Raw genomic sequence first — 13,264 nt, 5'->3', positions numbered from 1 at the left:
TGCAGTGTGTTTGCACAAAGACTTTTTCCCTCATATATACTATACATGGACTTGTGACAATGAACAAGAGCTACGTGGTGAAAAATGTGAACTGCTGAGGAGGATGTGTTTAGCATGTCAGACCACTGACAATGACAGGAAATGGTGCACACTGACAGTTCAAACGTCTGTATTGTTTGATATGCTGTACGTCCTGGACTCTGAGGTCTGCTTTCAGCCTGTTTGATTGTCAAAAGCCAACGCCATATTTAAAGGACTTTACAGATCAACCTGTAGAACAAGTTGTCCTACACAAAAATGTCAACATTTAGCACCATTTACAGAAGAAAGAAGAAGAAGAAAGTGAACATGTTGGTCACTAGCAAATATATGCTTAGCAGATCTAAAAGTCAGTTTTGTGGCTGTAATTATGCTACCAAGCCAACTATTCCTTAATGTTACTTTACACGCCAGTTAGTGTGCAAGTCAGAAAACACAATGCTGCTGACCAAATTATTGGTGTGTGTTTCACATGTGATATTCATTCCTGCTCAGAGTGACGGCGTTGCTGAAATATTCATTACTGTCCTTACTCTTACTCAGCTGGTAATTTCCAAAAGAAACAGGCACAGCAGCCTTTTTAAAGCCCCTAAATAACATAAAGTCTGTTTCACAAATAGATACTGAGATAATTTAATATCAAGATGAAACTGGCAACTTGCAATCTGCAATAAGAACTGTACTCCTGCTACTGTATGACCTCACAATCTACAACAAATGCAGTAGCGTGGTAGTGGAGCCGCCACCCCCCCCCCACACACACACACACACACCCACCCAACCACCCCACCCCCACCCCCAACCCCCCACCCCCACATGCCCCAATCTTGGATTTCTGACATCAGACATGAATAAGTATCTCATTAAGATCCCCCAAAACCATCTGTCCAGTGAGTCTCCTCCTTACAGGAAAATGCTCTTGTAAACAAAAGAATAGGATTCCCTCATTACCCTCATTTATTCCTATCATTAATGGCAAGCTGTACTTTTAATACATTCAGGGAACTGGGGTACTTCTAAGACAATAAGACTGTGCTTTTCTGTTTAATAACTAGAATGCAAAACACCAGATCCAGGAATGTAAACATTTACACTACATTTTACAATAAACGTCTTAAGTCAGCAAGAATGAACGTAAACTTTTGCAAGATTGCATGTGCTTTACAACTAACAGGTGCACAGTTGTTAGAAAGAATATTAAAACCTCCAAAAGTATCTCCAACCCATCATCATTTTTACATTCAGTTTTGCAATATCTACTGCATACATGGTAACCATGCAATGTGGGAATATGTATTTTCATTTTATGCATAATTGAGTGTCTGTGCAATTGTCTTTCAGGCTTCATTAAAGCATAGTCAAATGTTGGTTGGCAGATGCTTTATGCAAATACACATACACTACACATCGTCATGATGGAAACTGACAGAGCTGGACAACAACCTATAACCAGTGTGCTGCCAGTAAGTTTGGTGCAATCTGTAGATTATTTTAAAAAAACAATTTTGACCAATAATTGGAAATTAATCAAATAAAATATAAAGATTTCTGAAAGGATATGTGATGTCCATCACAACTGTATAAAGATATCTGGTTTTGGAAATACGCATTCTGAGTTACTCATGCTCATGAGTTGTCACATTATAACTAAGTTTGGTAAGATCATGAATAGCAATTTCCAGTCTAATATTCCTCGAACAATACAGAATCAAGGTCTTCAAACATAAGCCCCAGGTTTCACCAATGAGGTAGAATATCAATGCTTGGTCTTGCAGAGGGACTTTGTATCAAAATCTAGTTTGAAGACCTAAATTTATATTAATTTAGTTTGCAATGAGCTATTTTGTAGATCACTTCCATTTTTTCTGTGTCAAGTAACACACAGAAAACCTCAGGCAAGGGTGTATCATTCTACCACAGAAGCCCTGTAACACTTCAACCAATATTATTAATCAATCTGACAGTTATTTTCTTTAATCAATTGAATGTTTCATGATAAATGTCAAAAATAGCCAAAATAGTGAAAAATACCCTCATTATTCCTTGAAGTTTAACATATCCAGATTGCTTTTGGTGTCAAAAACCCCAAAGATGTTGAGTTTACTATCCCAGAAAACGGTGGAAACACTAGCAAATACTCACATTTAACAGGCTGTGAATTTTTCTTGTCATTTTGGATCAAAAAAACAACCTAAATGGTTCATTTGCCCACTAGTTTTCTCTCAAATAACTAATCCATTAATCAACATTATTATTTCTTCTCTAGAGTAACATATATAATGGGGTCACCCCAGCGACCCTCTAGCAGGTTGATCTGGCTATGTACACAGTGATATACTGTATATATCATTATTTTTAGTTTACACTGAGAAATCTATATTTGTGTTGTTAACAAAGGGCAATAGAGTCATTGAGCACATTGCATCTCAATATTCTAAAGAAAAATACAGTGAATAAGACCCTATTATTCACTTCAAGTTGTATGGTCCAATTTATGTTCTACTGCAATGAATTCATTACAATGGGCACAGAGCAGTGGGTCTGTTTCTTGACCATGTTTCAGTTTTCTTTGCAGTGAATGACAACATGTCAACATAAGCCTTCACTAGGGTCCTGGATCAACAGGACACATTTAGCATATATACCAGGATCTTGTTTTGACTCCAGCAAAGAGGCAGTGCTGTGTGTCAAATGGCTGTAAGACACTGGTGACATCTATCTTCCGTGAAAGAGCCGTGACTGAAAACAAAAGTAAACGGACTGTCTGTTCACACCTGAGCAGACACCTTTCTCTGCTGTTGTTGGCCTACATTTCAGTTCATGCTCTGTGTTATTAGCCAGCAGTGTTTGCTCTGGCTGTCACTCCTTATTAAATCTGCACAACACTGTGTAAACAGTGATGTGTTGGCTGTTGTAATTATGTCCACATGTTCACTTATCTGATGGCACATGGCCAGAATGACACTGGACACTGAGTTGTCCACCCAATAAAAAATATTATTGTTACCTTTTACAGTTATTTTTACCAAACATTGTACACCAAGCTCAAGTTTTAAAGTAAAACTGTCAAAAATCCATTATCAGTTGTACAAAATGCATCTGACTATTAAAAATACAAAGGATATGCATAATATTAACAATCAGTTGCAAAGTGCGGCAATTATAATTTTACTTAAATAGAAAGCAAAAGTAAAAGCAGCTAAATGTCCCTAAATTATCAAAAAGCAGTATTCATTAGGCAGCAGAATGGCCCGTGTAGAAGTGTTATTTCATATAATTGGATTATTATTGTTAATGCATGTGTATGCAGGATAATGTGTAAGCTTAAGGTTTTGGATGGTTGTGGTTATAACTATATACTTTACTTCAGTTCATAAGTGCATCATTTCAAAGGCTGATCAGAGGTATTATACGTATAATTTTAGTCTCCAAAGTCACTACTAATGACTGCTGCCAAATAAAACGTAGCGCAGTAAAAGGACAATATTTGATCTGTTATGCAGCATAAAATGGAAATACTCAAGTACAAGTGCACACCCACTGCTATATTGTAAAATTGTTCTTAAGTACTAGAGTAAATGTGTTTGGCTACATTCCACCGCTGCCAACAACTGTGTCACTACCATATAGACCCAAATGGTCTAACTTTTGTTGGTTTTAACCAAATTGTGCTTCAAAGACAGAGCAGGGTGAATATTGTATCACAAGTATCAAATATTTACATGTACTGTGCCCACTTGAGGAATTACAAAGAGCATTGTAGTCTACAAACTATGGGGGCCTCGCTCAGCTGGAGGCCCTGGGTAATCAGTGCCTCTATTCACCCCACAACACCCAGAATAATATGTGTTGTCTAGTCTATTGTGTGACGCCCTGCAGCTCCTGCATCATGTCTCCTGATCTGACTGCAACTCTGAGTTTGCCTTTCATATGTCTCTGAGCCACTGGCACAAAGAAAAAGTATTGTGCAAATATTGGCAATCTTTGAAGTAAAAAAAAAAAAAAAAAACAGATTCTGTTTCCTTCTGGCTATGTGTGTTTTAAATTACCATGATGCCATTTCAGGCTATATTTATAGTTTTTAAGTCTGTGCTTTCCAGCAGGAGCACATTTGCATGGCATTTGCATTGGTAAAATGCAGTCTTAAACCAGTTCAGCAGGATGAAGCGAATGCAAATATTGAACTTGAATTTCCATTTTGTAATAGAAAGTGGTTCCTGTGGGCCCACAACACTGGCTTTGTTCAGCTCTATACTACCCCCAAGTGGTAGGAAGGTGTCCAACTGAGAAGACCAAGCTCGGTGAGAGTGTGTGGCCGAGAAGGAGACGAGCAGCAGGGTCAGGTTAGTTTGTCTGCAGGCAAACGGAGGGAAGCAGACATGAGGGTCGACGGATTCTCCAGGTTGGTTGTAATTTGGGTGCAGTGCCTGATTGAAGTGCTGACACAATGAGACACCTGCAGGATTTAGGCTATAGATTACTAACGATGCAACGAGTGCTGCTCAGGTATGATTTTGAAATTGATATTGTAGTGTTGCTGTGGTTGTTGTTGATGTTGAGGTGGTGGTGGTGCAAAAGTGGACGTGACTTGCTGGGTAGATGCAGTGTTCAAACAACCTGCCAGACGATTAAGTAAGATCCTTTTTATTACTGAGCATGAGATCATTAGTAACTGATGCATAAATTCAGCATGGTGGGTTTTCAGTGTCGCTTTACCTGCACTGAGCGCTGGGGGTTAAATACGTATTTTAAGCTTTATTATAATAATTCACCATTGACTGATTTTTTTTTTCCTCCTATGCAATAATAATTGTGCTTTCCTGAACTGAAGCAGCTTGTACCAGAGGCTGGGTTTTTATTTGTCACAATGCACAGAGTGGGCTATGCATTGTACATGAGTGTGGCACAGTCAGGTGCAATGTGAGGTCACTGTCTCTTAGAGTGATGAAGCACTAAAGGTCGCAGATTAGCAGTCATTTAAAAACTCATCCATTTAACGCGAGTTCATTGTAACAATTATGAAATATTATTGAAGGAAATGCAACTTTTTCACGGTCCAGTTTCACTCGGCGCAAATAAAGACCGTGAAATCCCCTCGGATGTTTCAGCCAATGAAAACCATGCTGACATTGACAGCCGAGGTGCATCTCGGTAGTTGCAGTTCGTGCGTCGCCTGCCGCCCGTTCGCAGCGCTGTGCTCGCCGCTGCGGGGGACTACAGAGCTCTGGGTCCCGGACAGAGGCGGTTTTGCGTTGACAGTGGTTGGTGCTGAGAGAAGTACGGCGGCACAGATACCGTCTCTCTGTGCGTGTTTTTTTGCGGTTTAACGTCTCCAAAAGTTGACATCTGCAAGTATGCAGTCCGAATCGGGAATCGTTCCCGATTTCGAGGTTGGAGAGGAGTTTCAAGAGGAACCTAAAACGTATTACGAATTGAAGAGTACACCCTTGAAAAACAGGTCAGTTGTGTGGCTGTGGACAGTTATTTCCCACGCTGGAGCGGTTTTTGTGCTCAGGTGATAATTAGGCTGCAGACCTTTTGAGCGTTGGCCAGGCTCCGTGCGTGTGTGAGGCTCCTCCGGTGATGTTACTGGAGCTGGTCCCGACGCTGAGCTCAGGAGTAGGGATTCAACTGGTCTCTCATTCCTTATGGTTATCCCGCTGGCATGAAGTTAGTTATGCAACACTTGGGTGTTGTCTTGTCAACATCAACTCCAAATATTAGCTCGTAGAGGAGCAGACAGGTCAGAGTCTGATGAGATGCTGCTCAGCCTCACATATGATGGTGGTTGTTGTGGAGCTCAAGCAAATGGATGGGCTGTTATTTGTTTTTTTTTTAATTTTATTTATTTATTTTTTTTAATTTGGATTATCCCAAAACTCATAACTACAACTGTTTTGATTAGGCACATAATGTTGTGTTAGTATTGAAGTTGAATGAGCTAAAATCAGTCTACAGGGTACATGATACAGATGAAGATGGCAGAAAATTCACTGGTTGACAGTTATTTACACCAGTACAACAAATCAGCCCTTGGATTGGAGAAAACTCTAGTAGATTAATACAAGATTTGTAAATTATATTAGCATTTGGTAACTGAAGCGATCCTCTGCATGTAGTTGTTGTTGTTGGAGCAGGTCTTTCAAAATCCTAACAAAGCAAAAATGATTTTTTAATAGAATAAATAAATCAACAATTAATAGTTCCTCCGGCGTCTCAAACACAAACACTCTGCAGAACTTATTAGAAAGCTGTTTTTTTTTTTTTTTTTTAGCTTTGGTAGATTGAGGCCTCTCCCAACAATCAACACTGAGCTGAGTCAGGTCTATGTGGTCTGCTTTGACCTTTCACCCTTTTTCTTTTGGAAGTACTGCGCAGTGAGTGTGCTGTCTGTTATGTCTGTTTGCACATGGTGTCAAATTCAGATGCTAGCACTTATTATCTGTTTAGCTCGTTCAGTCATAAGTCCAACATTATGGGAAAGGATTGACACCACCGACACATCTGTGTGCTGCAAAATATGCAGCTCCGGCCAGAAGATGGTCTGTGTGATAGATGGTGAGTGATTTTAATACATAATGAAATATTTTTAGAGAAGTTGTGAAACTCACCACTCTGCTCGTGTGATGGTGATGATGATGATGATGATGACGACAACCACGACGACAGCCCCTATTAGAAGAATGCTGTCTGACTTTTTTCTGTATTTTTTGTCCACACGGCTCTGTTATGTTGTTTTGAGATAGTAATAGCTGGCCTCATTGTCAGGGTGAGACACGCTGGGGACAGTACACCACTGTGTTCAGACAGAGCTCTTACTGCAGATGTTTGGTAGACTCCACTTATTCCTTCCCCTCTGGTGTTTGACATGTTGTTGCAGATTTGTAGTTTATCCCCCTTTGTATAAATTCAGGCCAAAACACAAGTTCAGGAAGAGGACTGTCATCTCGGACAGTCCTAACCTTTAACCCAGTTCTGCATTTTTTTAAACTAATTTCTTCAATTTCTTCATTAGTGAAATGCCATTACACTGTTACTTATGCGCAGGCTGAATCTGACCTGTGTTGTGTTGTGCTGTCGCTGGCAGAGCAGGAGTCAGTTGCAGTTTAGCTGAAGTACTGGCGCTGTTTCTGGAGAATCACAGAACATTTTACGTATTTAATGTTATTTCCTTCAGAATATGTGAAGTTGTCTCAGCAGTTGTTTCGATTGAAGTTATCCCACTTCCTCTTCCCATCACATGAGGATGACCCAGCATAATAATAGTCACAATGACTGTGTTGTGAGACACTGTTGCGCAAAAAGCTTATGATTAGTTGGATTGATTATTGACTCGTGTGATGTCTTGTCATGGCTGCCCCCGCTGTTTCTAAATTTGAAATATCAAGTGTGACAAAATGTCATCTTAGCTTTCGCAGATCTATTTGTTTTCTTGATGTCTCCATATCAGCTTGACAGCGCACTCAGGCTGCTGCAGACGACGTGCCAGACTTTTTGTGCCTAATATAGAAGTGAGACAGGCGGTGAAACTGGTCTTCTATGCAGTGTAAATAAGCTGTATAAATATAGCAGTGGATGTGTTATATCTGAAACTGAGAGTTGCGGGATCTTTTTTTTTTTTGCTGAGGAACTTGGCATATAAATCAGCTATAAACATTTATGCTTTCTAGTGCATGAGGTAGCGTTTGACAAAAGCTGGGGATTGTTCAAAATGTTCAAATATCCAGGTAGCTTCTTCATAATACACAGTTTAAAATGAACACAATTCAGATGTAAGTCATGAGATATTTGATCCAAGAATAAACGAGACACAAAAATGAGATGCCAGTTTTCAGTACTTGATATAAACGCTTGATTTTCCATTAAAGAGTCTTTTTAGAAAAATATCAGCTGTCACTAAAAATACAGATTAAATGATGATTTAATGCAGAGCAAGAGAAGTCTCTAGTCTGATGAGCATGAACAGTTTTATCAACTCCTCTCTTCTCTCACCTGGGCCAGTATCAGACTTATCAGAATATCAAGCATATTGCAATATCAAATACACGGTTATCAGTAAGGCCTTGTATGTTTATAGTATATTGCAGATTGTCTAAAGGCATCTGTCAACATTTGTGTTTGTGAATACTGTGTATGGAATAGTATTAAATTGTGGAGTAGGAGTTTAACATGTCGAGAGAAAGTCAAAGCACACTGCCAGTGACAGCGCTGAGTTAGAGGTTGGCGATCATGAAAGTTGGTGTTAAGAGCAGTGTGTTCCCATGGGGAGTCCCAGACAGAGATGCCAGAGAGGCCGAAGAGTTTCATCCATGATCTAAGACGGACTGATGGCCTAAATGACACAGACAGGTGTTGCGGGTGCAGTAAAATATTAGAACGACTTGTCCTGCAGTCATGATCACTTTGCGGCATCGTAACCTCCTCAGTTGCTCCTGGAAGCACACGCCTATTGCTCCACATTTCTGCCCAGGAAAAACCTCATGAACTTTGGATTTTTGTTCTGCTTCCTGAGTTTTACAGTTAAAGATCTGTGATCTCTGTCACCCTCTGTTGGTGACCAGCAGGAACTGCGAAACATTGAAAACATCACTTCAGCAGGGCGCATCCTCAGATCTTACATTGGGCCTGTCGATGACACATTGAATAATTATGTAACAGAAGTTTCATAATGTGATCAAGGGCAAAACATTGTAGGGCTACAAGTGACTTTATTATGCTATAAAATTATTTCATTATTAATTAGGCTGCAGAAAGATTTCTTGATTAATCTATGAACTGTTTGATCCATGAAACATCAGAAAATATTGACTAATCATTTCAGCTCTAAAATACAGTGTCAGTACACTGACCTTTGCTCTCTGTGTGAAAAAAGCATTTGCACGTCCTCCCCTGAAAAATAAAGATATTAGTCATGAGCTTCTTCAGATGCACTCGGGCCATTTTTGCTAAAGGTTTTTTGTGTGGCTTATTGTGTGTAAAATGAGGATTAGTCATGTTTTTCAGCTATGAATAATTACTATGAATCCTTTACAGTACAAGAATGTGTTGGTTGTCTGTTATTGTCACCTATAAGGAAAATCAGGAAAATAGTTACAGGAAAAGATGCTTTGTTGTGTTCTTAAATCCTCACTTACATGAACTTGAAAACCTTACGGACTCACTTAACCTGCTGTAGGAAAGTGTATGAAATCCTCCTCCTGAGTGTCCTTGGATGCTCTGTTTTCTCCTGGTTTAAGCACAGAGGGAGCAGGAGCAAGAGCAGGCCGTCCTGCTGAAAACAAGTGAAGGGAATTACGAAGGGTACAGAAACCTAATTATAGAAATAAGACCCAGCAAGTTCAAGTTATCCCAACCAGTCTTGGCTCCCTGGAAATACCAAGCAAAGAACCTGATTATCTCTTCGGATGCTTTAACAGCTTACCCTGTTTTGTTTTTGCTCTGGAGTCTGAACCTATGAATCTCTCTAGCAGCAGTGTTATTTTGCAGGGGAAATGGGTTTGCAACATTAAGAGTTTTTACCAGTTTTAAATCTTTTTTTTTTACGTTTATTTGACAGTTTTTTTATGAAAAGGTGATGTTAAGTTCTTGTTGGAGAACATAGAAAAAGTTTGCTATTGACAAGCAGCTTTGTTAGGGACTGTAGAGCTGAGTAGCAGTCGGTTTCCCAGTTACTTCCTTTAGCAGATGGTGTGAACAAATAAGATTTGGAGTTTTTTTTGTTGTCTGTATCTATTTGATACTGCACATACATGAAAGTACATAAGAGTGTGATACAGGTAGAGCTACAACTTAAAGTCATTTTAAGTATTGATTAATATGCCAGTTATTTTTCAATTAGTTGTTCAAAATGTCAGAAAATAATTTATAAAGCTCAGTGTCCTGGTCAAAAACCCAAAGATCTTCAATTTATTATCTTTTTGCAAAGTGGAAAGTTTGTAAATTTTGCTTAAAAAATCAGTTGAACAATTATCATCAAAATATTTTCTGATAAATAAATAATCAACTAATTATCCCAGGTCTAGGTATAAGGTTTAATACTGGTTTAGCCTTGTCAGCTACAGGATGTTTCTTGTGGTTTATATTGTGACATTATGCTGTGTTGGTTTTGTTTGGTGTTAACTGTTCTTCATAACCTGCTGTTGTATTGTGCAGAAGCTCTGTATTTAACTAGTCATACCTATGTAAACATTGAGTTTCTACCTGCATTTGTTTACAAGGTTTAACTGTTTACCTTGTAGCTGCTTGCACAGTTTTCTTCTTACGGCCTCTGCTCTCTTTACAAAACAATGTCTCAAAGCGTTTTAAACTGTATCCTCCGGGTGCGCAACCTCCTTAATTGATGCTCAAGACTTGACACTTGCATGCAGATGCTTCCCATTATCACTGACTTGCTTGCTAGTAACTGACTCTGGGGGATGATGCCAGCTGCAGCGCACTGGGGGGTGTGCGATCAGCAGGGGAGACTGAGGGGATCAATGTACTGTCATGTAGGGTCATAATCACTGAGCTGTATTCCAGCAGGGAGGTCGTGCAGTCTGCCAGTACGGCCTGAGCTGCTCTGCGAGTACAACACCTGCGTTCTGGTAGAGACAAACAAAAGCAGACAGGATCATCACAGGCGGCTGGTTTTGCAGGGCGGTGTTTTAGCAGCACAGTCTCCCGGCTGCCTGTTCACATGAGATCTCACTGGCTTGTCCTCTCTCACCGATCTTGCACTTCACTCCATTTATAGCTATATGAGCGTACTCCCAATTTCTTCTAATAAGCTATTACAAAATCACAGCTAAGAGAAGGTGCATTGAGCTAAGATAGGAAAGATCTCCCTCTGGCGGGAGTATGGATTTTATTGACTCTATCTAAAGACTGAAAGATTTAAATGATTCACTGGTTGTCTCTGGGGTGTGATTTTACATCTGCGTTATAAACTTGAGATATACGACACATTTTTTCTGTCTTTTTTGTTTCTCAGGATCTTTATACTGTTTGAAATCGGAGTGTTTCACAGTAATTGTTGTGCTTGTGTATAATAAGTGTGTTGTGTGTGCATTCTGATCTGAAGAGACTCAGTTTGCCCAAAGGTTGAAGAATTTTTCTGAGCATGCAGAGAAGCTTGTAATCCTTGAATTGCAGAAAAAACGTTGCTGCCTAGTGAAAATGATATATCTGATTTTGAATTTCTCAGATAAAGTGAAGGATTAACTGTGTCTTCATGGTTTCCATGTTCTTTTACTCCTTAAAGAGCCCCCCAGGCCTGTTGTAACGGTTTGCAAAGTTACATTTCCTCATAGGAAAATCCAGATTCTATGATCTGTTTAAAAAGTGTTCATTATAAAATTTTAACTGGTGACAAGGGGATGTGTTGTTCTTATCTGAAACATCCGTTCTCAAGATGTGACACTGGTGTAAGATGAATAGTGGACCATAGCTGGCTTCCAAACTAGCTGTGATGTAGCAAAATTGTCTCATATACTATATGCACATCTTAAACTCAGGTTTCAGGGGAACAGAGAGGAACTTTACCCCTTCAGCAGATGAAAGCAGAAACACCACACATACATCATTCTGCACAGTGCAGGTCAAACATGCGTATAAATCATTTAAAATTAAAATTGTAATATCTGAAAAATGCATTGCCATAAAGCTAAAGACAGGCCGCTTTCCTTAGCTCATGAAACGTCGATATCATGGAGATATATGGTTTTCACAACTAAAACTTGGCTGTAGGCCGCCTACTCAACAGTGGCGACAAATGTCTCGAAGTGAAACAGTATCTGTGCGGTTTTAAAGCAGCGTGTTGATGGACAGTGTGTTTCCAGTGGGTGCCTGCCCGCTCCTCTCCTCTGCTCTTGACGGGGCTGGTCCTCTGCCGGGGACTCTGTGTGGCGATTGGAGATTCCAGGCCGGGCCCTGGAGCCTCCCCCCTCTGACACACTTTCAGCGCTGCACCACCAGCATGACTTTCACTGCTCTCCAAGGGCGGGTGGTGCACCTTCAGGAAAAAACAAACAAATATGGAGGCTGTAGGAGTGCAAATGTACAGACCCTGCTCCTTTGATTGTCTGTGAGTATGGCGCCTCAGCATCTGTGATATTGTTGGCATGTATTAAGGCATACTTTAGGGAAGTATATGTGTGTGTGCAACACTAGAAGTTACACATGAAGGACAGTGTGCACGGAGCTGTGTGTGGGAAGTATATACCATCATAGCTGTAGCAGAGTTCTCCTCGTGCGGTGTGTTTGTGTTGAGCAGTGTTGGCTATAACTGGTTAATGATCAAAATCACAGTTTTTCAAATATGCATGGAGTTGATTGCAAGTGATCATTGGTTAATATCTAAGAAGTAAGTACTTAAAAAAGCTTTTACTTGAACAAATAATACTCACCTTTTTCATACAGTTGTTGAATTGTAGCAGAAAAATAATATAAATTGTCTTCTTTCAGTTTTTAGATGAGGTTGTTGTTTTACCATTATTGCCCATTAGGCTGAGATATTCTTTGGTCACTAAAGGGTCATCAGGTCTGCAAAGTTTGAGAGGCAGCCCTCCACCATCCACCAACTCCAGTCTATTACCAGCAGGGACACTGGTACTAGATTATTCTCCTTTAACGGCTCAGTGGTTTGGTCAGACCTGAGTCGCTCCACTGACCTCTGTTACTTACCTTTGCTTCTCTCTGGATTCAAAGCTACTTCATTTTCCTGTTAAGTCGCAGTCTGTGTGTCAGTCATAAAAACCTGCATCAAAGACTCAGCTCTGACTAATGGAGTATGATGGAGTAGTGTAGTGAGCAGATCCAGAGGAATCATGAGTTGGGTGGGTGGGGCTCTTCAAGACTGTGCAGCCATTGTTTTGTTTTTTGTTTTTTTGTTTTTTTGAGATACACACAAACAAGAGGAGGTGTGCACACACACACGAGTGACAAAGTTAAAACGGACAAAAGAGCTTTTTATGTGTTTCAGTGGTTTGTTTGGCAAAAAGCCACAGAGCAGACCAAGAGAAGAATCAGAGAGAGGGAGAGAGAGAGGTTGAGCTTTGCTTTGTAGAGAGGTTTTTGGTTATTCATGCACAGGGACACACACATACACACAGTCAGTCTGATATTCAGGAATGTATGAAAGAAAATCATGAGGTGCTACAGCTCTCAGTAGCTCTTACCACTGTTTGGAAACATGGGGGATAATTTCCTGTAATCATTCAAGTGTAGATAACTCCTCCACTACAGACCC

The 13,264-nt window shown here is 40.0% G+C and overlaps 1 protein-coding gene across 8 annotated transcripts in view; it reads left to right on the top strand.

The window, feature by feature from the left end:
- Positions 1 to 4,337: 4,337 nt before the first annotated feature.
- LOC139620890 (microphthalmia-associated transcription factor-like) overlaps positions 4,338 to 13,264 on the top strand; it is a 31,387-nt gene continuing 22,460 nt past the window's right edge. For 3 of the 8 annotated variants that reach the window (XM_071476904.1, XM_071476899.1, XM_071476898.1), the window contains exon 1: positions 5,259 to 5,497. In XM_071476904.1, the coding sequence (XP_071333005.1) occupies positions 5,394 to 5,497 (104 nt within the window). In that variant the 5' untranslated portion in view covers positions 5,259 to 5,393. Of the gene's footprint in view, positions 4,546 to 5,258; positions 5,498 to 5,524; positions 6,598 to 11,961; positions 12,101 to 13,264 lie in introns of those variants that run through there. The other 5 variants (XM_071476905.1, XM_071476901.1, XM_071476903.1 and 2 more) reach the window with 4 other exon arrangements.

Source organism: Trachinotus anak, unplaced genomic scaffold, assembly GCF_046630095.1.
Source record: "Trachinotus anak isolate AG129_WGS33_773 ecotype Australia unplaced genomic scaffold, CSIRO_AGI_Tana_v1 ptg000004l, whole genome shotgun sequence".
Taxonomy (NCBI): Eukaryota; Metazoa; Chordata; class Actinopteri; order Carangiformes; family Carangidae; genus Trachinotus; species Trachinotus anak.
The sequence above is the reverse complement of the archived record's forward strand: the minus strand, read 5'-3'. Positions and strand labels throughout refer to the sequence as shown.